At 33.6% G+C, this 26,235-nt stretch overlaps 1 protein-coding gene across 2 annotated transcripts in view; it reads right to left on the bottom strand.

Annotated features, from left to right (window-relative positions):
* Positions 1 to 7,651: 7,651 nt before the first annotated feature.
* The window catches only part of Pak (serine/threonine-protein kinase PAK 3-like protein), a 33,883-nt gene continuing 15,299 nt past the window's right edge, over positions 7,652 to 26,235 (bottom strand). The window contains exons 3-12 of one of the 2 annotated variants that reach the window (XM_088238897.1): positions 23,032 to 23,206; positions 22,200 to 22,321; positions 19,968 to 20,072; positions 18,424 to 18,590; positions 17,769 to 17,888; positions 17,174 to 17,351; positions 15,427 to 15,628; positions 14,543 to 14,658; positions 13,401 to 13,619; positions 7,652 to 10,036 (exon numbers count right to left, since the gene is read on the bottom strand). In XM_088238897.1, the coding sequence (XP_088095023.1) occupies positions 9,941 to 10,036; positions 13,401 to 13,619; positions 14,543 to 14,658; positions 15,427 to 15,628; positions 17,174 to 17,351; positions 17,769 to 17,888; positions 18,424 to 18,590; positions 19,968 to 20,072; positions 22,200 to 22,321; positions 23,032 to 23,206 (1,500 nt within the window). In that variant the 3' untranslated portion in view covers positions 7,652 to 9,940. Of the gene's footprint in view, positions 10,037 to 13,400; positions 13,620 to 14,542; positions 14,659 to 15,426; positions 15,632 to 17,173; positions 17,352 to 17,768; positions 17,889 to 18,423; positions 18,591 to 19,967; positions 20,073 to 22,199; positions 22,322 to 23,031; positions 23,207 to 26,235 lie in introns of both variants that reach the window. The other variant, XM_088238896.1, reaches the window with a different exon arrangement.

Genomic DNA, 26,235 nt, shown 5'->3' with positions numbered 1-26,235 from the left:
AAGTAATATATTAACATAACAGTTTTTAGGATCCCCTTCCAGAAAATTCAATTGATAGTTACGCTGTATTGCAGTTTGACCGAATATTCAAAAAATTCAAGGAGATAATTTGAACAATGTTACTTTTGATGATGAATCTTTTTTACATATTTTTTTTATTCATAACAAAAAGGGAAAATATGTAAGTTTATTCTGAAAAATGACATATTTCAATTTTGTTTTGTTTTAACAAAATTGAGTTATCAAAAAAATTTGTTTAAAGCACACTATATGGCACAAGTCATCCCTGTATAAAGATGGGTTGCCTTAACCAATAAATAAAAAGGAAATTATAAATACTTTAAAAAAAGAATATTACTTAACAGATAATGACGGAAAGCACAATGTTTTTTTTGTACCTAGTGTAAGAAAAACAATGTTCTACATAAAAAAGGGAAAAAATAAGGAAAATCATAAAAAATAAAAATACAATTTAAAAGAAGAAATCTTCTAATTTATTAGTAAAATGTTTTCGGTTATTGTATAAGTAACAAATCACAAAATAATATAATAGAAAAATACAAAATTATAGCGTATAAAATAATAAAAGATGCGAAAAATACTGATTTGATTAATCTATACAAAATATTCATATAAATGTAATCACTAATTACATAATATTATATCATAGCATTATACGTTAGTGCCTATTTCATTAACATTCAGGGCTGGTTTCAATTTTATTCCAATATAAAACATATTTTATCGATTTTGCTTTGACAGCAAACTGACCAGACCAATTGGACGAACGGGGCGTTTTAGTACTAAATTTTGTTCATACATTTTCCTAACAGAAAAGCTACATCAACGCAATCACGATTCGCCAATCAGCATCGGTCGGACTACAGCCAAACCATTTTAACTTGTTATGAAATCAATTTTTAGAAAAGTCCGGTGTATTGCTCGAAGTAAAATATGAAATTTCTCAGTTGAATGAAGATATGAAATTCAGTAGATATATTCAATATTATATAAAATGGCCGATACGTTCACACAAATATCCAAATCCAAACAAAACATCAGTCTAAGCTCAGCTAAAATTGCATAAATTGAATACAAGCTCATAAATTTTATATGCATCGCAGATGATTTTTAGGTTAAAATCGGTTTATCTTTTATTGCTGATAGGTGTAATGTTTTGCAGTTAGTTCACAATAGATTTCTTTAAGAACAATGTGAAATTATTATTTATTTTTTAAAAATCTGAAATTTATTTTCAGTTATACTTTGTCATCAATTACATTTTTTTTAATACTCTTTGGAATATGAATAATTTTAATGTGTATAAATTAAGTTATAGTTGCCTATTTGTCTGTTTTTAGATGGGAAAGACGTATTAAGTCATTACTTATTAAAGAGAATTAATGCACTTAAAATTATATTTAAAATTATATGTAGCGATTATATTTAAAATGTCATAATAATCTCAAGTTCTGAGGTTTTGACAAATTGCACTTGGTAATAAAAATGGATTGTTTAATACAAAGATTGTGTTAAATTAATATTGCCCCTTTAAAAACAAAAAAGAAATTATCGAGGAATTCTTGTGAAATTTTCATTCTGAACACTGGTATTAGCCCGAATGTAGTGCAATGTTTTTTACTAAAAAAACATTTACGTTATATCGGGGTTAAAAGATTGGTGATTTTTTTCTCTCATTCCTCCACCAAATATCGATTGCAAATATTCGGGCTAATACAGTGTATAATTTTTACATTGTAAAATGTGTTAAGAATTTAACAAATGGGGCAGGTTGTAATTTTTTTTACTTATCTTTGGTAATTATATGCTTGAAAAGTGACATATATTTTTAATGAGGATGTTCTCGTCAGAACAAACTTAAATGTGCTATAATTAAATTAAAATAAATCGGCTGGCAATACTCGATTCCATCGCCATCTGAAATTTAACAGAAATTTTGTTCTTAATACTGCTTTTCGCCTCATTATGATAGGATATTTTTTTGCTACTATACTAATCTAAACTGAAAAAATCACGGAACAAAGATAGAAAATACCATAAACATTAAATTTCTTCCATCACTTATGCAGTATTGTCACTTTCGTACTGTATTATTAATATAAGAACTTTTGTTTTAGAGGCTTTATGAAAATATAAATAATTAGAAAACGCAATGCTAATGCATAATTTAAGTTACATAGATGTTTAGGCACACTTTAATAACAAAATAAAATAAGAACCTAGAGTGTATTTTATTTAAGATTTTATTTAGTAGTAAGTTGGTAGCACTGCATTTGATATAGACACAAAATAAATAAATGTCGCCTGAAATTAATGAAAATATCACAATAGTACCTAATTTTAAAAACAATTCAAATTAGTTTAAAACACCTCCCTAATTATACATTTTGTCACCTTCATCATCTTTCCTTCATGTAACAGAAAATCGAGATACGTTGCGATTGGTGTACCAATGCAGTGCCCTATGCACCATAAGGTGCGGAAAAAGAATGATGATGATGATGAATGTAATTTTATCTGATGCCAAATGAAAGAAAAATCACCATAATAAAACTCTATAATTTATATTTATTCTAACACAATAAAAAAAAACAGCTGCCTCCTCCGGGATTTGAACCTGGTTACTTTTCTAATCAGGTGCTTCGTGCACTAAATTTACTAAACTTATTTTTAAAATTATATGATTTTTCGAATGATTTAAATTTGGTCTGGCACAAATTTGAACAAGCGTTTCATACAATTTTCGTGGGGATAAATGAAATAATGAACACGATTTCAAGGGGATATTCTTAGCTTTTTAGCTTATTTTAGTTGCAGTCACCTGGAACTTACCAACTTAACTGACAGGCAATGCTACCAATATTACAACTAAATAAATTCAACACACAAAAGTAATATGATTAAAAAATCACTAAATAATATATCGTAGTTAGTCTCGCTTAAGCGATACGAAACTAAAATTAATTAAAATACCTATTTAATTCTATAATTTATATAGCGTGATAATTTTTATTAAGTTTCGATACGCGTAAATCATTCTATAGCTTAAATTTAAATTGCACCAAACAAAACATTTATAAAAGGGATCAATTCATGTCCGAACTCTGATGATACGCAGTACAGATATGTATATAGACATGAATGTGTCCCTTAGTAATATTTTTAAAATATACTTAATTCACATTGTCAAAGAAGCTGTTCATTATAATTCACAAAGAAAATAAAACATTCAATGTATTTATCAAGCACTAGATTTACGGTTCCTTGCTTGAGTTCCTAGGTTTTGGACTGCAATATTTCGTAGTCTCTGGCTGGCACATGAAGCGTAAGTCTAATCATTTCATATATGCACATGAGTTACAAGTGATACGATGCAATTGCTTTGGCGATAAGGTGGTCTCCATTACGTGGGGTAAAAATGATGATTATGATAAACTTTAGTGCTTAACTAAATATGGATTATGTAAGACAGAACGGAAGAGTGATCAGACCATAGAGGATGACTCACCGATGCCCGATTGATGACCCCATTGATCAAAGCAAAAAAGTTACAAATTACACTTCATATTGCCAGCTGCCGAGGTCTGGGATGAATAAGGAATTTGCAGGTGTTTGTTGCAAAACAATTTTTCAGATTGAAACTAGAAGATGATATTAAAAGATTGCAAGTTTATGAAAAAAAGCTAACTGTGATAATAAAAACTGGATGCGAAATTAGGTGTGCAGCTACCTTCATGTTTGATCAATTGACAAATGCAAATGACTGTTTCATAAATAATAGCAAATAACAAAATAATTTTAAATGTACCTATTAAAAATTATAGTTGGTATCAAATTTAACATTGTTCGAATTCATAAATGCTTGTTTTTAATCATAATAAATATTACAATAATTTTCTAAACCTTTTTTTTATATATTTAGATAAAAATACATGCATGGAATACTAGACATGGCACGCGTACAGACTAATAGTTATTTCGACATAAAATAAAAAGCGCACTCTAATAAAGATAATCATTTAAAAATAAGATAATTTTAAAATAACAAAATTAGTTTTTCCAATAACATTTTCGTACTCAACCAAATCCGTGCTGTACAATCACATTTTTAACAGCTCTCTTTGTGCATAGACAAGAATTATCTTGGCCATAGACAATTAAAAAAAATTTAAGAATGGTTCAAAAGTTAAGCATTTTTTTCTTTTTTTAAATCACTATGAAAAATGCATTCTATGATTTTTGCATTCTTAAGATAGCCACGCCACGTAAACTTAAATCACCAAAATTTGGTTAGGTACTTAAAAATGTCACATGCAAATGAAATAATGGCACAAGTGCAAAATTACTGTATTTAAATTAAGTTTGGAGAACTGTTTCTAAATATATTTCATATCCGCACAACCAAAGGCATGATTCTTAAAGATGTGGCCAAAAAGACAAAGATTTTTTTATTCAAATTCAATAAATTATAGTGGCAAAATCATCAATATGCTATTGTTTTTTCCAATTATTGACAGTTTACTGTTAGCGCAATGTGTGAAACGCTCTCATGATTTTTTTCTAGCTATGCCACTATTACCCGGCGTGCGAATTGTGTTAAATTTTTAACCTTTTTTGTATATTTTAGAAAAGTTTAAATTGTTAATTGCACTGACAATTAAATGTTTATATCATTATAATGTTCACGAATATGTTCTTAGGAAACATATATGGGTAACACTAAATTTATAAACTACATATTGTAACCAAATAGATTCAGCTAAAGATGTAAAAAAATATTGTATTCAAAATGGACCTCAACATAAAACCCCTCATTTGTCAGATAATTCAATACAGACAAAGGAACTCTTTGAGATGGTTCGAAAATGTTATTTTTAAAACTTCATTTCATAAGTAGAACCGACAGCAATAAGCTATAGTACATTTGAAACAGACAATCAAGCAGTTTTCGTATTATGTATCGAGGAATAGCATTAAAAAATATATTACATTATTTATAAGTTGTATTTTTTACAAGTGCATTTATTTTCAATACTTTTATGCATCTTCAAATTTTTGTCGACAAATACAGGATTCCACCGTTGAATTTTTAAAATCAATATAGAATAATATCTCAACTTATACAAATTCGTTTTTTATGAGGGAATATGGAAGAGGTTAATGGGTTTGCCTAAAATCAATAAAATCCTAGGTTCATTCCCAGCAATGCAGACGTGAAATATATATTTTTTAAATTGTCATCATCTGAACTGGAATATTTTTTATTATTACTATGGATAATTGAAGATATAAGAGGATAAAGGAGTTCTGTGACAAAAACAGAAAGCAGAGATATCTGGGGTTCAAGTTTTGAACACCAGAACAATTGAGGGTTTTAGAGAAGTAAACTTAGAAATCTCTATTGAAGGAGTTTACTGAGATATTTGCGAAAAACTTTTTTTTTTAAATTGTGAGATTTCCAATTATGCTTCACCGACTCAATGGAGAATGCCAAGTTTGGGATGTCGAGTAGTAATAATTAAAATCTGTTTTTGCAAGATTTAGAGACGGTTTTAAATTACGCTATTATTTATGTAGGTAGGTTTTTATGTATAATTTATTTTGGCATCAATTTTCCGTTTTTGGTGGAGATTTCTAAGTTTGCTTAGAATACCCTCAATTATTGATAATACAACACATTCATTCGCTCTCAAAATTGGTTTTCTGCTACATTTTTATAAAATGTTTTATATAAAAGGACTGTACATAAAATCTTCATTTATTTCAATTAAGTACATTTTCAAAAAATTGGGACAACACCTTCATCACTCACGTCCTGAATTTATATATAGCCATTTTTGTTAAAAATGCGCTCTTGAGTGATTTTGAGGTAAAATAAATATCTCGACATGTCTTGCAGCTACAGAGCACATAGATGGTTGGGATTTTTTTAGACATCAGTTTTAAATTATAATAAATTTTAAAAACAGATAGGAACTACATTACAACATGTCTTGCAGCTACAGAGCATATACGGTAAAAAATCTAGCCCTCTTTTACATTTTTAATATAAAAGGGGTCTAGATTTCTTATCGTCCAAAATAATCGATGACAGATAGGAACTGGATTACAAGACGTCCTGCAGCTACAGAGCACATGGACGATGGAACACTAGACCCTATTTATGAAATCTGAATATGAAATAATTAAAAACAAAATGCATGAGTGGAATTCTAGCAACTTATTTTTTTTAAATGAATTCACAAAAATAATATGCAAAGCGGTTAATTTGCATAAAATGTAAAAAACATTTTTTTTTATATAGTGTTAATTTAAACCTGAATCATCGAGATACACCGTAATTGGTGTATTGATGTAGTTCCCTATGCACCTTCAAGTGCGAATAAGAGACCCCACCCCGGTGACTATGAATTTTTGACACTTTTTAAAAGTCACTAATGAGCGCACTCTTAATGTACAGGCCGGGGAACAGTCACAACACCCTAATGTCGCCGGCCGCTGGAACATTTTGTCATTGTACTGTCATGTCGTTACAGCGGGTGCACCCTAATATATCTCCATAGCGCTCGACTCAGCAACAAAATGCTACAGCGATAAAAAGTCATATGGGTTTATTGTATCAAAATAATTGCTTATTAATTATTGAGAAATATTTACAAAAAAACATAAATATTATTGCAAAAAAATATGCATTTACAGGACCTATGACATGTGTCATTGACTATAGATGCCTTAACTTCCATATTCCACCTAAAAAAATATTATGTCTCTGTCGAGATGTTTTTCTATGTTGAAACCAATGACGTATAATTAAATAGACACATTACAAGTGTGAAAAAATTGGCATTTCAATTCATGAATGCCTTTATTCTCTAATGAAGCCTTATTTTGATAAAACTAATGCTACACATAAATATACATATTTCTAAGTAGCATCACGTCTGATCATGATTAAAATCCGTTAGAGAATGAAGGCACGGAATAAAATGCCATTTTCTTCGCGCTAGTAATGTATTTATTTAATTACACGGCATCGGATAACTCCGCGCTTTTGAAAGTTTGTCTCGCAAGTTTTATCAGTACGAAAAATAAAACAAAAAGAGATATTATCATCATTATATGTTGGTTCCACTAATTAAGATGTACAATTATATATAACTATGAACTGCAGTCATTCCAATGCAGAATTATGTGTCTACAATCACGTTCACAACAAAGAGACGATCACAAGATGGCAGCAATGTATAAACTAACAAATCTAAATTATAATATTCATATAAACTTTGAAAAATATCTCTCTAAACATTACTAGCTGTGAATAAAGTAAAAGTTTATAGTATCAACCGACTCCCCACGATCCGGAACGAAATATATAAACATGTGTGTCAAATTGGTTGTTTGTTTTTATTTTTTATTATACTTTAAGCGCCTGTAGTTAGTAGCATTACGTGTCATGCGCAAGGCTATGGTTCTCTGAAATAATCGCAATTTTATACTCGTGGAAATGGGAAAATTGATCATTAATTCTGGTCAATTAGGAAGTGAAGTTTTTTTTTTATTTGTTAATAGATTATTAAACTAAGCCAAAAAAATCAGTATTGTATATTACCAGCGCTACGATTTTTAAAAGTTTTGTATTTTTTTAATTACTTCGCGAGTGACGCTCAAGTTCTCTCTTCCCCTTCTTCACAATGAGTTCTACTGATTCTTCAGTTGACTTACTGTAAATCGGAAATCTACCACAAATCTCTTGTGATTGGTCGATTCGGAAGAACTATGTGATGTCATGCAATGTAGGTCGTTTTTATTATTTTTTTTAAACATTTTCAAGAAACTTCGCTGTACAATTTAATGCTCTAATTTTTACCGCGCGTAAGAATACATTTTTTATATCCAATTTCCCGTATCACTGAACTTCCTCATTGCAATATGGTCGTGAGGAACAAAAGAAATACCTGACATAAGCCCTCTATCTAATTTGCCAAACTCACAGCGAAAAGGGCAACGGAAGTAGTAGAGTTAAATTCAATTGAAATAGAGGGTTATGAAATTGAAATTTTTGAAGAGTAATTAGTTTATTGACAAAAAAGTTTTTTAGTATAAGGGAAACGGATAGGAAAACCACGGTCTTTAAAAAAGTGCTTTCACTGCTATCTGATTGTGTAAAACCACACGTTTTGTTGAATTAAGAGATCGTAAAAAAAATACAGAACAGGAGAAAGAATATTGCTTAATTGTTGCATTTGGTATGTTTTATGGTGAATTTACCGGATACTGGGGGGCCTTTTGTTGAAAATATACAAAAAGATAAAATAACTCGCTGCACAGGAATATTTGTATGTATATCACAAGTCCCTTGTTCTGGTCTAGGTGCGAAAATGTTAAAACGGAAATTGTCTAAATTGTCAAGTACGCCGATGGCCGCTCCCTCCTCGGCCCGTACCACACTAGCACACTACCGTCGACTAACTAGGTTCATATTGTGTATAAATGTCTATCGCACAACCGCCGTAATTCCGTATCTCTTCGTCCGACACCGCTCCCAAAAGACGTCCAATTTGTATAAATTTGTTTGTACTAATTTAGAATAAGATACATATATTAACTTTTCATGACGATTTTTTTCGCTTGTTAGGATTCAAAACTTAGATATTTGACTGGTTTTCTTTTATTCTTGGGCATTATCGGGTATTGGAAATCACTTCTAAAAAGGCCTCTGTCTTCTGCTGCCCGGAACAACTCCTCCGAGACGTTTTTCTTCTGCCAGGTCCACCTTGTCCCTCAATCTTCCCCATCAGTATAAGTCGGAGGATATCATACTTGACTCCACGCAGGAATCGACTCAGTTAGGAAATCTTATGGACCTTTTTATATTTTAACAATTCCCCGTTGAAATTAGCTCTCCTTAGGACCTCGAAGGTCCTGAAAACCCTAGGGTTCCAAAGAAGTATTGTCATCATATCCATAGCATATTGTTAAGGCAGCTTTGGTTCAATTTAACGGGTGGTTCTGGCGAAGCTGATGATTTACTATGGTGGTGTTTTGTCCCTTCTTCTTCGTGTGCCGTATCAGGACCCCGACATCGGCGATCACTAAGGCAAATGTTTTTCTGTCTTGCGCTATCTATTCCGGTCCAATTTTTTTATTATACAGGTGTTAGAGGCAAGCCAGGATGTTTGCCTCTAACACCTGTATAATGATATTTCTTTAGAAGGTGAAAAATCCCTACAATTATGTATTTTTAACCTCTGACATTCTTATAACCTCAGTTCATTCTCCAATGCAGAAATGAGGGGTGTGAAAATATAAATTATTTTTTTATGTGAATGTGCTTTTGATAAAATATTAATTTTGTAACAACTAGGAACTAGAAATGTTTTTTTTTATTTAAGCAGGAATTTCAGTGTTCCCATCAACCAAATCAGCATTTAGTACATATTTGATACATCACTTCAGAAATCATGATTTCTACTAACCAGTTTAGACAAGCTTTCAATTTTTTATATTTTTTCTTGAGACCCGACTTGGACATGTGCTGCAGACACCTCAGAAAAGCCTCGACTCAAGTTGCCTTTTTAACACACCTGCGTCCTGAAAGGCTATCGATGACGATCTTTCATCTTTATTCAACGGAAGTAAGGGACGGCATGGCAGGAGGCGAGAGTGCTGGCTAGCGATAGGGTCTCCTGAGGCGTCTGGTGATATCCACAAGAAGAAAGGCGTTTTTCCTATATCTGTTGAGGTTCGATGTTGAAGCGCATATTTGATTTCCTCGACGCCATTTAAAAGTTGCAGTGCATGACACGCAATGGGCATTAGTTTCGGTCTGTTTGAATCCTAACAAGCGGCTAGCTCAGCCCCTGGGGTGCGTGAGGAGGAGCGCGCGGGTCGAGTGTGCGCGGAGTGGGCGCGTGTGGCGCTAGTGGCCCTTGGCGGCATCCTTGGCGGCCTCCTTGGCGGCCATGATGAGGGGGGTGAGGCTGGCCAGTGGCCGCGCCAGTTTAAGGAACGGGTGCTGAAAGAAGAACACGACTCATTCTTTTTTTTATATCAACATATTACAACAGAAATGGAGAACATTTGAGAAGGAAATACGGAGGTCTAGGGATTTAGAGAGCTTATGACCAGTTATTGGCTGGTTTAAGTAGCCAATTTACACACCGTGTAACATTAACTATTTTACATATGTTTGAACATCCTTAAATTCTTTCATCAGATGATTTTTGTGAAGTTAGAGCTCCATCTGGGCGAGATTTTTCTAACTAAATTGTACCCGGATCTGATTTTTTTATATGAATTTGCTATTCTGTTTTCTAGATTATGTTTGTAAAAGTACTCAATGTTATTTTTTGGACTGCTATTCTTTATATTGTTATTGTAATTACTTCTTCTTGCTTAATATTTTTTTCCTGATAATTATTACGACTCAACCCTTTAAAGGGTATTTTTTGCTTTGCTTTTAAAGAAAATAAACATATTGCATATGAAAATCTGAGTGGTATACTGATCTATCGTTAGAGTAATAACGCGCCACAGCTGCAGACGCCATTAAGCTCTATTGCATAGAACAGAAGCATTGAAAATTTTCAGTTTGGTTTTTGGTTTAACAACAGATGCGTAACGGATGGTTTCATCGCTGCTCTTGCAATGCTCGACCTGAGTACCAAAGGCCCATTATTTTGATGTAAACTATAGCTTACTTCGTGATTGATAATCCTAAAATCATTTTTGTCTGTATGGGCGGCTCTACAGCGGTAGCGCTTTATTACTCCGAGGATCTACCAGTGTACGTTATTACTATACTGACATGACTTATTATTAATGTTTATTTATTTATTTATTTATTAGTGTATACACGGCACAAATGCCTTTTATAAACATAATCATAAATACAATTAACATACAGTGTTCTATTACAAAATTATGAAATAATATAATAACAATATATCCATACATATTACACAGTTGTTTTATAAATTTTCTGTATAATAACTTTGGGATTTTAATACTTAACATACTTAGGTAGAAAAATAATAAAAATAAAGATAACGCGGTATATTCAAAATAGCAAAAATCATAAATCATTGATTTGTTGGTATTGTTGCAATGTATATTGAATGCCCTAGGAATAATACTAACTGTCTCCTGATAAGAGCTCAGGGGTTCTCAACTGTTTTTAAAAATAAAATATAAAAAGAATCAAAATAATAAACCTTTTAAAAAATTAAATATTAAAACTTTTTTTTTTTAAATACGTAAAAATTTTAATTTTAAAAACTAAAAAACAAATATCTAGTCGTACATTTATAAATATATTTGACATTTTTTTTATTTATATATTTTTTTTCTTTTTTTATAAATGAACATAAATACTTAAACATTAGTCAAAATTCTAAACTATTTCTTTAATAGCAAGTTTAAACTTCATTTGGCTAATGTGAAAAATGTCAATACAACTGATCTGCTTCCCTAGACTGTGCAATCTTGAAATAGGTAAATTCATTGTATAATTAGTAGCAGCAATATCTATATGAAATGGGACATTATGTCTAGTAGTCCTAACAGGTATTCGGAATTGAATCATATTTAGCAAGTCAGGAGAGTCCAACATGCCATTTATTATCTTAAAGAGAAACATTAAATCACTCAGTTTCCGTCTTCTGGATAAACTTTGGAAAACTTTTTTAATACAAACTAATAGAAAATAAATACATCGATATTGGTGGTATATGTATGTACCATTTTGTTCTTGGTGTCCTATATAGGGTTAACACAGGCACAGCTTAAAAAGCCATAAGTTAATGAATACGTGTAAAACATTCGTGGTCTGTCCATGTATTGGATGGAACCAATGCTTCCCTAAATATTTGACGTCTAAACAATCAATACCAACTTTTTTCATGTATAATAAAATCATCTATAAGTTAACTTACCTTTTTAGTAACTACAACAAACAGTTTAGTTTGTTGTTAATCAAAGCGATTCGAGATGAGTTCGATGTGCGTTCATTAATAACTTTTTTTTAATTGCGACAAACCCACACACAACCTTTCGCCTGCGCAGTTATGGGATAACTGAAGTAAAATTAATTTCGCTACTTTTAATTCTGGTAAAAGGAACTGCACACAAGCTCTGTGGAAACAGTTTTAACAAACCAATCCATACAGATAGTGTTTTTCTGGGTTATTATGCCGTGTTTGTGGGCTTTGTATTGCCAACGTTTCGGAGCACATTGCAGTGTCCATCTTCAGGGCTGAATGTATGAGTGTAGTTTTTAGTGTATTTAATTGTGAGGAATTTGTACCGTGTCGCAGTCGGGCAATGTATGTGGTTAAGTGTGTGGAGTTTGTACCGTGGGCTTTGGAAGCACCGGGTACCATGAGGTTCGTAGTCGTAACCCATCATCCCTGTTTATGTTATTAGGATGCTTGTATATTTCTATGGCTTCCTTTAATAGAAATATTTTTTATTTTTTTTTTTTTTTTTTTTTTTTTTTAGTTTTGCACCACAACAGGCCAGGAGGCCCAATTACAGTGGCGAATTACATCACAAAACACCCAGGCTTGAGAAAAATCGCATTTATTTTTTGTGTTCTCACTGGGAATCGAACCCGGAACCTTCCGTCTGTGAGTCAAACGTCTTGACCACTACACCACGGAGGCCGCCATATACAAGCATCCTAATAACATAAACAGGGATGATGGGTTACGACTACGAACCTCATGGTACCCGGTGCTTCCAAAGCCCACGGTACAAACTCCACACACTTAACCACATACATTGCCCGACTGCGACACGGTACAAATTCCTCACAATTAAACACACTAAAAACTACACTCATACATTCAGCCCTGAAGATGGACACTGCAATGTGCTCCGAAACGTTGGCAATACAAAGCCCACAAACACGGCATAATAACCCAGAAAAACACTATCTGTATTCTGAAGGCCGTGAAAACCTACGAACCTTAAACCAATCCATGTCTATTTTTCATATATTGTGATTGTTTTATAACAAATTGAACACTTAAATATGTTGACGCAATGGTATTATAATATTAAACTATGAAATTTATCTGTTTTATGCTGAAATTATGGCATTTAATTGCTATTTAGTTTATTTCAAAGCACTTAACTCGAATTACTGCGAATGTACCTAGTGACAGCTTCCCTAATGGAAAACCTCACGGCACGCCCCTGAAGTACAATGTAACTAAACTTGTAGTGGCTAAATGATAAATAAATTAATATACTGCTTTTTGTGTTCCAATACAGTATGTCGAGTGGCGCCCGACATTTTAAAGTTTTCTGGACATGTCATTCTTTACAAACAATTTCTTAGTCGCTTTAAGAAGCGTAGCTCATTCAAGTCAGGTCACCTTGAGAAGGTCGTGCGCGGGGGCTCTGGCATCCACGTCCACCTCGAGGCAGCGGTCCAGGAAGTCACGGAATGCCGGGCTGAGGCGCTCTCGCTCGCGAACCTCCGGCTTGCCGTTGGTGGCGATGAGATACAGCGCCCGGATGGGATTCTCATTCAGGTACGGCGGCTCGCCCTCGATCATCTCGATGGCCATGATACCCAAGGACCACACGTCCACCTGAACAGAGAATTATCATAGTCAAATTAGATTCACATAACTGAGAACTGTCGCATGCATGATGGAATTACTGAAGCAACTTTTAACATGCGTGCTGTCTATACTCGGTCAAAATGAAATGCCTGTTATTCAACTCTTGAATAATGCCAGTACTCTTAGTATGGGTGCAAATCTTAGCACCTTACCAAAGCTTAAAACACCAAACTTCTGAGTTTTAAGAGTAAGTGCTTGAGTAGTTCGATTTCATAACTATCACTGAAGTCCTAGAGTGGACGCAGCAGCCTCCTATAACAAGCGTTTTGAGGGTGCGGCGGTGGACCCGGCTTGAACACAGAGTTAGACTCTTCTTTACACCAGCGGTCCTAGAAGGCCGTCGATGACAATCTTTCGGCGGAACTAAGGGAAGTAGGATTGACGTGGGAGGAGGCGAGTGCTGGCTGGCGATAAGGTCTCCTGGAGGCTTCTGGTGATGTCCGCATGCTCCACTTGGAAGCGGATGTGAAAATAGAAAAAAGAAATTAGATAATCCATGATATGAGGCGACGAGAGCCATAGGAGCAACATTTGACATAAATTTAATTCGAGTATGTAGTTAGATGAAAAAAGATCCTGAATTTTAAACCACACTAACGCAAGTGCCAATATCAAAAATGGAAATGAAATAAACGAAAAAATTCTGTGTGGCTAAATATAAGTTTCACAAATAAAATATGACAGAGAAACATAACCGCCAAAAGTTATTTTATTTTCATTTTTGTTAAGAAAAATCATAACATTAACCGTAGTCTTTATCGTTTCATATAAAACAAGTTGTAAACGTTTGGAAGCGATTTAGCTAAAAACTGTTTAAATGTAGCTTAAGTTCCCCTGGCTTTCTGCGCCTCACATGTCCTAGGTCTAGATGGAGGTAGAGTATTGTTAACCTTAGGGCCGTACTGCTTTCTGGTGACAACCTCAGGCGCCATCCAGTAGGGAGTTCCTACCATGGTGGTCCGCTTGGACTGCTCTGGAGAGATCTGCGCGCAGAACCCAAAGTCCGCTGCAAACACACCACACAACTGTATGAGATGCTGCATCATCATGCATATTTTGTTTCTTTTTTCCTTAATGTATATTTCATATGTAAAATTTTGTATATACTTATAAAATATATTAAATAATAATAATAAGATCCCGTATTATGAGGCATGAGCGATTCTGTACTGTTTGGAATAAATGTACAAGAGGGAGGTAAAACATAGATGATTCAACGTTAAAGCAGATGTTGTACTGTTAGGTACAAATGTAATCATGTAAGCTGTTTCACTGTCAAAGATACACTTTCGTGAGATATGTTGGACTGTCAGAGACTTCTATACCTCTACACATGAGAGATTCTATATTGTCAGGTGGCTCCCACACACTTACACACATAAAAGAAAAGTTTTGATTTCTCTCCTCTGATGCGGTCGGCCTCGTGGTGCAATGGTCAGCGCGTTATCCTACCATGCAAGAGGTCTCGGGTTCGATTTCTGACATGGTTGATGTGAAATATTTATTTAAAAGGGTGTTATCTCACTAGAATATTTCATAGTCCCTGGACTGGTACCTGAAGCGTAAGACTGATCATCTTACCTTAAAATTATCAAGATACGCTGCGATTGGTGTACCAATGCAGTGCCCTATGCACCATTAGGTGCGGAAAGGGATGATGATGATGAAAGTGATCAAATTTAAGATTTTGAAAAACTGTTTTCAGGTGACAAGTGTGCGGAGGTACCGTGAGATTCTCATCTGGGACAAACATAATGCAGTTTTTGTGACTCACTCAGCTTGACGCTGCCGTCGAGCCCCAGCAGGATGTTGTCGCTCTTGATGTCGCGGTGGATGACGTGGTTGGCGTGCAGGAAGCGCAGCGCCTGCAGCACCTCCCGGCACACGGCGGCTATCTGGCCCTCGTCCATGCAGGTCTCCGTCACCACGTCCGTGAGGGAGCCGCCCGCCAGGTACTCCATCACCACCCACAGTTCCTGCTTGCGCCCGCCACAGAACACTCATTAGTATCATTTCTTGCATTTTACAGCGGTTGAAGGATTAGAATTCTATTCTATTGATAATATTTTTGTCTCAGTGGTGAAAAGACCTTCGTAAATAATCTTTTTGGAAACGATGATGTAATGTCGTGTTGCATTTAAGGAAAAGACGAGTGATTCGAAACAGGTATTTAAAAACAAAAAATATATATTTGGTAATGTATCCAAAATAAAATACGTTTATTGGATTTTAATTCTACTTTATTTTTTTTTAAATGTACATGAGCGTATATTACCCATAATGTACCTAATAAAATAAACTATTATGAAAATAAAACTTTGATATTAGTGTTACACAATTTTATTAATTTACAAGAACACTACTTGTTTTGGGAGAGCACTCCTTCCATCGACGGGTGATATAAAACTAACATAGTAAACACAGAATATTGTTTACAATGTCATAGAATTTAAACAAAAAATTAACTAATTAATCGGTGAAACTTAGAGCAGGGGGGTTTTTTCCCCTTATCTATATGAATGGATAGTTATCTAAAATACAGATATGAAAACATGATCAATGAGGGACAGGACATATACCCTAATTGATTTTTAATTACTTTACTTATCTTGGCTTTTATAGAAAACCTCAATCATCAAACAGAAATTACTTTTAAAATATAAAGAAACTTTGTAAATATTTAAGTTGGTTTGAAAATGTCCTAACAAGACGAAACCTGTCACAATATACGCTCTTCTATATTTTTAAAAAATGAAGTAGAATTAAAATCCAATAAACGTGTTTTATTTTGGATACATTACCAAATTTATTATTATTATTTTTCCCCTCTCCTCCTGCGTTCATAATAAATTAGTGTGAAATCTGTAATTGGTCTTACTTTCTTTAATTGTTCTTTTGTACCTTGTTTTATATAAAGACTGTATGATTTCCTTAATAAATAAATAAGTAAATAAATTTAATATGGAATTCTACCAATTGTCTGCATACACAATAAATAAAAAATATATGTCGTTTTATATGCTGTTAAATAATCTGTTTTTTATAATTTGTAGAAATAATCATATAATCTAGGCCTTTTATAGCAAAACACGATTTTACTATTTAAAAAAATAATAGACATATTAATTATATTAAATCTTGTATTCTATATAGACTTGTGTAAGATTATAACAAGGGTTTAGAGAGATATTAACCCTTGATGTTTTTTTTTTAAATAACAAAGTCCTCTTTTGCTATAATATGCCTAAATGGTTATGTGATTAAATTTCACACTCAGAACTGTATAATATGCAGGTACACGGAGAAATGCAAAAACTTTTTTTAGCCTAACTTTTTGTGGTGTAACGAGCCTTAAATTCATTTTTGTATCTATTAAAATTAGACATAATTATGCGTACTTACACAAGCCGTCCAATATTTTCATATGAAAAGTCGATTTACAGAACTAAAATCAACAATTCCCGGAGTCAATCTGATAGTCAGCACATGCCTAAGTAATTTTTCCATCGCTGGGGCCTTACCTCCGCGACCAGGTAGCTGTCCAGATAGTTGACAACGTTGTTGTGCTTGTTCTCCCGCATGACGAGGATCTCATTGATGATGAGCTCCTTCTTGGGCTGCTTGTCGAGGTTCATCTGCTTGATAGCCACCTCCATACCCGTGGAAGTCTCGATAGCCGTGTAGACGGTACCGGATGCCCTGCAACAGGACAATTTTATTACATGATTAATTTATTTAAATTACAGAGAAACCCCGAAATTATGTTTGTATGTTTAAATAGGATTTTTGTTTGCTATTCTTACAATTAATATGTATTTCATTGCTATGTAATATTATATAGAATAGAATACTCTGTTTTACCTCTTATGTATATTGCAAAATAAAAACAAAAAATTATAATAAAATAAAAAAGAATAATAAAGCTGTCTGGAGATTAGACTTTTACTTTGTGAAAACTAAATGTCGCCGATAACAGCGCTTTACTCAAAACCAATCATACGCGCCTGTGTGAAAGTGGCTTACCTTTCTCTTCAGCAGAGGAAATATAGCAGGTGACAGGAATTATACAGTTTCCGGTATTGACAATAAGATTAACACACTCCAACGATGACTCACCCTTGGCCGATTTTCTCCATCTTGGTATACTTTCTATTGGGATCACCCACGCTCACAATGGTCCGCAGCTTCTCCAGAATCTCGTCGTCTGACATTTTCTTTTTTCTCTGTGCTGCCGCTCTGGAAAATTAAATTAATAAATTATTTTTTTGTACGATTATGTTTGGTTAAATATGAACATTTTACCTTGTAAACCTCAACAATATTGCACCTCTTGCTCGTGCGGTCAAGACAAATCTCTGAATATTTACGTAGTACCCAATAAATATGCAACCAATTTACACCAGTCTGTTTTTGGTTGGTTGGAAAATATTTTCTACAGCAATAAGGTCACCAGTGTACATAAATTATATATTGTACAAAATTTATAAAACAAACGAATTCTTAAATCAAAAAAAGAAATCATTTTAAAGTAATGAACAAATTTTTAATTTAAAAAATTAAAGAATTCTAAAAAAATTAATTAATTTTTAAGTTAAATAAAAGAAAATTAAATAATTTTAAGGTTAGAAAATGAATGGATTTTTGTGAGAATATGTTGTCTTAAAACTATTTGTGTTGACAAGAAATTTTTGCATTTGCATATAAGATTAAAACTAGTTTGTGTATTCCGATCTGTATATAGGTACAGGTTTCAGGCAAGCTATGTCCTCACCTTGAGTCCTGGTGCGTGGTAGTGGTGGTGGCCCCGTTGGCGGGCGGAGCCCCCAGGGGAGGGGGCGGGGCGGCGGCGGGGACTGCGGGGGCCACGGTGTTCTTGTTCCTGTCCAGCACAGGCTGCTGCGGACAAGCCACGGGGGACAGGCTCGTGCTGTTGACCACCTGGCAAACAAGATCACCATAGTCGAGACATTTGGATTTTATTTCATTGTAAAATAAATTCTGTTTGTAAAACAAATAGGTGAAACGAGAGTCGCTTGTTCATCATCGGCGGCCTTCATGGTGTAGTGGTCAAGACGCTAGACTCACGCACGGAAGGTTCCGGGTTCGATTCCCGGTGAGAACACAAAAATTTTAAAAATGTGATTTTTCTCAAGCCTGGGTGCTCTGTGATGTAATTCACTACTGTAATTAGGCCTCCTGGCCTGTTGTGGTGCAAAAAAAAAAAATGTAAAAAAAAAAACAATTTCAATAAACTCCCTAGGGTTATCGGATTGTTCTCCTCATATTTGAATGGAAAATACTAAGAAATATATTCAGAGCTGTGCAGGAAAACATAGTTTGGAGAATACAATTTAATGAAGAAGTGTACGATGAGCCTAAAATAGTGCAATTTTTAGGGAGGCTGCCATGGGCAGCTATGCAGAAAGAATGAGTGAAGAGAGAGTGCCCAGTTAGATACTTCATACAAAGACCCAAGGTAGATGTAGGGTGCTTCTTATTTTGGACTTTTGATAAATAGCCGCACAATGACACAGTTTTGAGTTTTTTGATAAAAAGCCGCGCAATGACACAAGAAAAATTAGTTTTTTTTTTTTAGTTTTCAAGGTCGCTACTGTGTGTCAAAGTTTTTAAAAAAAGAAAAAATACTACAAAGCTGTAATGTGTTCTATGCGAGTCGTGAATGATATTTCGGAGCAAGGTATGGTATTAATTGCAGAATATAATAAACTAATTACCATAAATGAAGAATAAAATTTATACCGTCTGTTGATCATCAAACGAAATCAACAAATGTGCCCTAACACGAAAAACATACTTTGATACCATAATTATGTACACAGCGTTCAAATGTTTAATAGTGCCTGTCGGTAAACCAAGAAAACGTACAAATTTCGTTTGTGTTAGCAGATGCACGAGAATGGTTCATACGAATTTTAGATTTCTAAGTAAATTTGTTTCATAAATAAATTGTTTTTTTTCAATGCTGGTAGTGACATCTAAAATTCATATAAAAAAATATTTTATGTTTTTTTGGGTATCAGAATTAAAACTAAATTGAGCAAAAGTAAAAACTATTTTTTTTGGTTAAATAAGAAGCACCCTGATGCGGATGCTATCGGCATCAGAGACTGGAGGAGTACATACCAGGATAGAGCGAGATGGCACCCAATGTTGGAAGAGGTCAAGGCCCACAGCGAGCAGTAGAGCCAATGATGATGATATCGAATACTTGACTAAATGTTTAATTATACTCAAAATACTGCCGAGCAATTCCTCATTCACATAAATTATTAAAAAGGATTATTTTAACGGTACCTGAGGTCCAGGGGAGGCACATGGCGGTGAAGGCACGGCAGGAATATGGCGGGGGCTCTGTCCCCCACTGCTGGGTGTGAACTCCTCCTCTATAGGTTTGGTGTACTGGAAATCACGAAGACATATTCTATTCAGGGTGTCTCTTTATTGAAACAGTACACAGATTATATTGAGATATGTATTGTAAGACATTTCCATCTGATTTGCCCCTAGTACAAAAATCCCGAACAAGGAAATCGAGTAAGGATAAGCCTGCATTGTAGTGTAGTGGTTGGCATATACTGCTGTCATAAGCATAAAGGCAGCAACAATCGAACTTGGTTATAACGATTACGGAAACAGCGAGATCTCGAATGTAACGAGGAAAACTTCATCCACATTTTAGTTTTTGGTTTTCTCCATACATTATCTTTTTTAACGAGCTTACTTCTCGGATATACCGGACAAAAATACTGTCAACAGTTGAGCAAAAGCTCTTCAATCGTTTAAAAACATAATTTTTCAAATTAAAACCCGAGTAATAAAATCTAAATGTGCGGCTAACTTAGGACCGATGCCGCTGGGCATCGGGATCAGATGACATTATGTAAGTGTCTAAGTACCTAATTGGTGTTTTTGCCGACATTGAAAAAATATCACACATGGTTGAAATTGCGTGTAAAAAATCCGAGCTTTGTGAACCCAGTAAGCACCGGCTTGGCACCATATTACAATTTACAACTTTTTTTGTAGTTTATGATTGACTTCCTTATTTCGGGGGGGTTTTTTACAACACTTTTCAGTTTTCAAAAAATGTTTTATGGTCAGTGCATAATTAACAATATCAGTGGGTGCTGCCAGACCAATTAAAGACTAACCCTTGCATTACAAACATGTCAAACATGAGGAAGTGTCTTTCGATTTGCGAAAAAGTGGCAATTATTTATGAAATATTATGTGGCGCGAAAAATCTCAAAGTGTGTAAAAAAATTCTTATCCACAGTGTAAATATTGTGGAAAAATAAGACTGTTTATTTATCTGCATTTGTAATTTAGATAATAGTAGGTTTGTAAGATTTTATTATAATTTTCCTTAATAGTATTTTTTTGTAAATTATCAGTATCAACTATTCGTATATTTATTTGTTTATTTAGTGACAATATGCAATGGCGATTGAATTGAAAAAACCTTTCTCTGGTATAACGAGCAAATTTACTCGGTCCCATCTTCCTCGTAATAATCAAGTTCGACTGTATTTGCAAAATTTGTATTTTGAGATATGAAGATTTTTAGTATTTATCAACTTTATGCAAATTATTAAAAACTGTAAGTAATCTTATGACTTATGTAAAAACACAGTATGTCAATTGTTTCTAAGTATAAAACCAGTGTGTGTCATATCTACACTGTGTTTTTGCTTATAAATCTCTAGATACTGTGTTATTCCTAAAAAAACATCATTTTTCCTACGGTAATATTTTTTTATTGTTGTTCGCTTGATATCAAATGGTTAAAAATTTTTTTAGAACATTGACTTATTTGGTGATTTTTGTCAAAAAGCTGCCTTTTTGCACATGACGGGAGTAATGCCTACCATATTTGAGGTCCTGGGATCGATTACTGGCAGGGTCCATGGGAAATGTTATTTTCAAAGGTTCTCCACTGCAAAATTTCAAGAAATTCGGTGGTTTTCTCTTCATTTGGCAAATGGGGACAATTTTTTACAAAGGTCCAAAGCCAAAATCCCCTTCATTTCCTGACACTAGTCAGATAAAGATGGCCAGAAAAAAATTGACTTAAAATATAAACAAGGTACATTATAAGCAAGGTAAATAATAGTGCAACTACAATTTATTATGCAACGCCATTTTATAATTAATTTTTTTTAATTTTTAATTTAAAAAAATATATTCTAGCGTTCTTATAATTTACCCAAATATTTCAATTTTGGTGCCCATTTTCAACGAGTTGTAAATAACTCGCTAATAGAAAATAGAAATCAAGTTGGGGTAGCGTGGGGTTCGAACCTCTAATCCATGAGTCCGCAACACTAGCCATGGGACCACAGCCCGATTCAAATAAAGATGAGCGGAACAAATATTTGAAATGCTATATAACTTATTGTTATTGAGGGGTGAGGCAAATCCGACCACTCTTCTCAGCATGGGGAATCTTTCACAAATTTTCATAGTTTCAGGCTTAAATAATCCGAATTTCAAACAAAGTAATGTGATGTATGTTGTAGAACTCACTATACTCTTTGTGCGGTCGGGGCGCGAGGGCGGGGGAGGAGGGGGCGGGTCGGGGTGCTGCTCCGAATCGGTTGGAGTACTGCTGGACGGGCTGCTGGAGGAGACGCGAGATAGCGACGAACCTGCGACAGAAGGGGACGAAACTAATCATAAATAATATTCTAGTGTTTTATAGCTATTGGTGGTGCAAATAAATATGGTTGTGAAGCGTGTTAAATGAGTTTTCATTTGTTTACAAATACCTTTTTGAATTATTTTTATACGGGGGATACATTCCATGCAGTAATGAATGAAAAAAGTATACTAAAATAAAAAACAACATTGTTGATTGGTTTCCTTGTATAAAAATAATTTCAGGATTTTTAAAAATCAAATTATTTCCTCTACATTTAGATATTAATAACTTCCTAGGCCGTGAAATCCAACTTGTCTTAAAACATTTGGACATACTCATAATATTGTTGAAATAGTTTCCTATTTATTGTATTAGATGTTAACATAAGTTGTGACTGTTTTTTTTATGGGAATGCGATTTTCAAAAATGTATTATATCTCAGTAATTATTATTTTTGCATCATCAAAACTCCAGTAAAAAAAAAAAAAAAATTGAAATTGAAATTATATGGAATTTAAAAAAAGAATCTGATTGGGAGCCATAAAAAACTAATGTTGATTGTAAACATTCAAAAACAAACTATCTTTATATACAAAAAAATTACATCTTTCTAATTTTTTAGTATATGCATTCTCGTCAAATGCAGCCCTGGTAACGATGAATAAAACATTGCGAACATTACGAACATTGCCTATTATATATATATATATAGATTACCGGAGTGTGTGGTGTGATGGACGTGTGCGTGCGTCATGTACTTAGACAGCGGAGGCTGATTACTGCTGGCGTCGTACCACTTGAGCACGTCCAGCACAGCCTGGGGGTTACTCTTCTGCTCCTGCTTGCTGATGTTAGACGACACCAGCAAGCGCGCCCACGCCTCTGGCATACCCTGCAATGGAAAGAAAACAGTTATGTAAAGTCACGATTAGGTTAAGTTAACAACGTTGCAAAGGTTACTCATCACTGCCTTTTGCTTTTATTTTGATTATGTATTTAAATTTCGTTCATTTTGATTTTTGTTTATGATTGTTGTACCTCGCTTGCTGCGACAGTAATAAGGAATTACCGGCCCGGTCATAATCACATGTTCTGTAAGTGTTTTGTGTATCGCTATAAATTTGTTGTTGTCCCAAAAATAAATCAAATGCCATTACTGTGATGGTGCATCAGATGATGCAGAACATACACTAATGGAATGCTCAAATGGAACGGAGGGAGCTCTTAGAAAACTTGCCTCGAAAACATCTTCTAATGAGCATGTGTGGAAGGCGTTTTTACATTTAGCAAGAACCAAAATGACAAAGAAAAAACAGATAATAACAGTTCCAGAAAATAGATGATACTCAATGGATTTATTTGCGAGTAGCTCGCTACTCCTGCTACAAAAAAATATATAAGATTAGGATAACAACACAAACACATCCACGAACACCGAATTAAACTATAATACATGCTGCTTGGTTTTGGCTTAGCTTGGCTGCTTAACATTTATCTACAAAGTAAAGTTGTCTGCATGAAAAGCAGAATGCGCATGCATTTTTTTCTTTTAAACATGTTCAATTATAGGTTACCGATAAAGATACTTTAAATGTTCATGCAAATATATTCATTTTCGTACACAAATATCGATTTTTCTTTATAGACAGTCGAAGAAAACGCTGTTAACATCACATTGTAATCGGGGCCCTATCGGATCAGTAGTAATAGTATAAAGGCAATATACAGTAGAACTTCGTTTATCTAAGCTCCAGCCATCCAGATTGCTAAAAATCCGGATCGTTGTCAGGAAATAAAAAATAAAGAAAAAGGATGCAAGCGGCCGCGATAAACTTCGCTAGTCCTGTTTAAGTAAGTTTTTAATGTGATTCCAATTCGCTGTATTATTTCAAAAGCAATAAAAAAGTGATCTTAGAGTAAATTTTGCATTTTCTTTCAAAAAATTACAATAGAGCCTGCAACTGCTAGTACAATTAGTGTTCTGACGAAAAGACTGTTACATTTTGAAGCTGATAGACAAAGAAAAGTCAGTTAGTGGTTATACACGTATATAAATATTTACAAACCTTTATTTGGTAGATAATGAAATGAAAATCTTATTAAGTTTTTCATATGCTCGTATGTAAATGAAAAGTTCTGTACCATCGTCATAACTCACATTTTTTAAATAAGTCACTCAATTCTGATTAATTTTTCAATTAAGATTTCAAATGATAAACATATATTATTTGTATGATTTATTAAAAATAGTATGAATATATTGAACCTTACTCATAGATTTCAACAGATATTGTTTAATTATATCTGTCCGTAGGTTAATAAAGGATAAACTAAGCCTAGCGTATCAGATTATTTGAGTTAAATAATATACGTCGTAAGTTCGGAGTGACAATAAATGTTAAATCATATTTTTGAACTAGTAACGTTAAGCTTTTTATTCATATAATGTTTGTCAAGCTATATCGCATTTGTGAAAGCAAATAATTATACATTATTATTTATATCACTACAGAGATGGGTAGAATTTTTGTTTCAAGAATTATGGATATTCGAGCGTTTACAGGGCTTATGACCTGCCATAGGTTGGGTTCAAGTGGCCACTTTTATGTAGAATTCTACAACATTCCCCATTCCGCTTATTAGCGAATATCCATATCGGAGACATTTTTTGGTTTTTGTATATATGTCATGAAACAAGGAAAGCTTTCGCTAGCGCGTTTGGAGCGCCATCTATGTATTTGATATTGAGGTTAAGTATTAAAGCAAATTACTTTATTTATGTAGCTAAGACTCTATCCGAGTTAAATTAATTACTAGTAATCGCCTGCAGATGACTCTGCAATTTATTTTAACTTAATTTTTTGACCAGATCATGTTTACACAATATTATTTTTGGTATGTGTATATATATATTTACATATTTATACACACACAATTCTGGGTTTTATCCCAAGGGGGAGTAGGTATATTATTATTTATATCACTACAGAGATGGGTAGAATTTTTGTTTCAAGAATAAATAATAATATACCTACTCCCCCTTGGGATAAAACCTAGAATTGTGTGTGTATAAATATGTAAATATATATACACACACCAAAAATAATATTGTGTAAATAATTATACATTTTTACAATTTAAAAAAAAAAAATTCACTTGTTATATTTTTACTAAAACTAAAATCCCACCAAGCCAATTTTTGTAGCTTGTTGGTGGAGCTTTTGCTTTAATTTAATGGTTAACCCAATTATCCAGATTTCTGCAGATCCGAATAATGTCTGGCACTCGTTTATCCGGATAATTGTAATTTTCCTGTATATCAAAATATTAATAAGGGTCTACCACAAACTCTAAATTCGGGCAAAGAAATTTTTAGGTTTCTGGGCCCCAAAATATTCAATATGTTACCCGAACATTACAAAACCATGACCCGAATTTAATTAAATAAATTTGCAATAAAATGGTTACTGGATTTAGGTAGAGAAAAATTGGAAAACTTACTAAAAAAACTTTCTAAAATAATAAATGGTATATATATATTGTATAACTTTATAATAAATTAACTAGTAGGTAGTCATGTTATTGTTTATTTTTGCATAAAAATGTCTGCCTTAAAACAGGTTGTACCTAGTTAGGCAGACTAGACATAACAATATTTGAGTTTGTCCAAATGTTCATAGACAAAAGACTGGATTTCACCCCCTCGGGGATCATTAAGATTAACAAATTACAACAGGGATAGAGAATACCTTAATTAAGGGAATATGGAAGTCAAGGCATTTACAGGGCTTATGACCTGTCATTGGCTGGTTTAAGTGGCCACTTTACACACTGTGTAACATTCACCATTTTGCCTATGTTTGAACATCCATATTTTTTCAATTCTTCCATCTGTTGATTTTAGTGAAGTTAAAGAGCTGA

Source organism: Micrasema longulum, unplaced genomic scaffold, assembly GCF_059751315.1.
Source record: "Micrasema longulum isolate JH-2025_06_02 unplaced genomic scaffold, ASM5975131v1 h1tg001995l, whole genome shotgun sequence".
Lineage (NCBI taxonomy): Eukaryota > Metazoa > Arthropoda > Insecta > Trichoptera > Brachycentridae > Micrasema > Micrasema longulum.
This window is presented reverse-complemented; position numbering and strand designations above follow the sequence as displayed.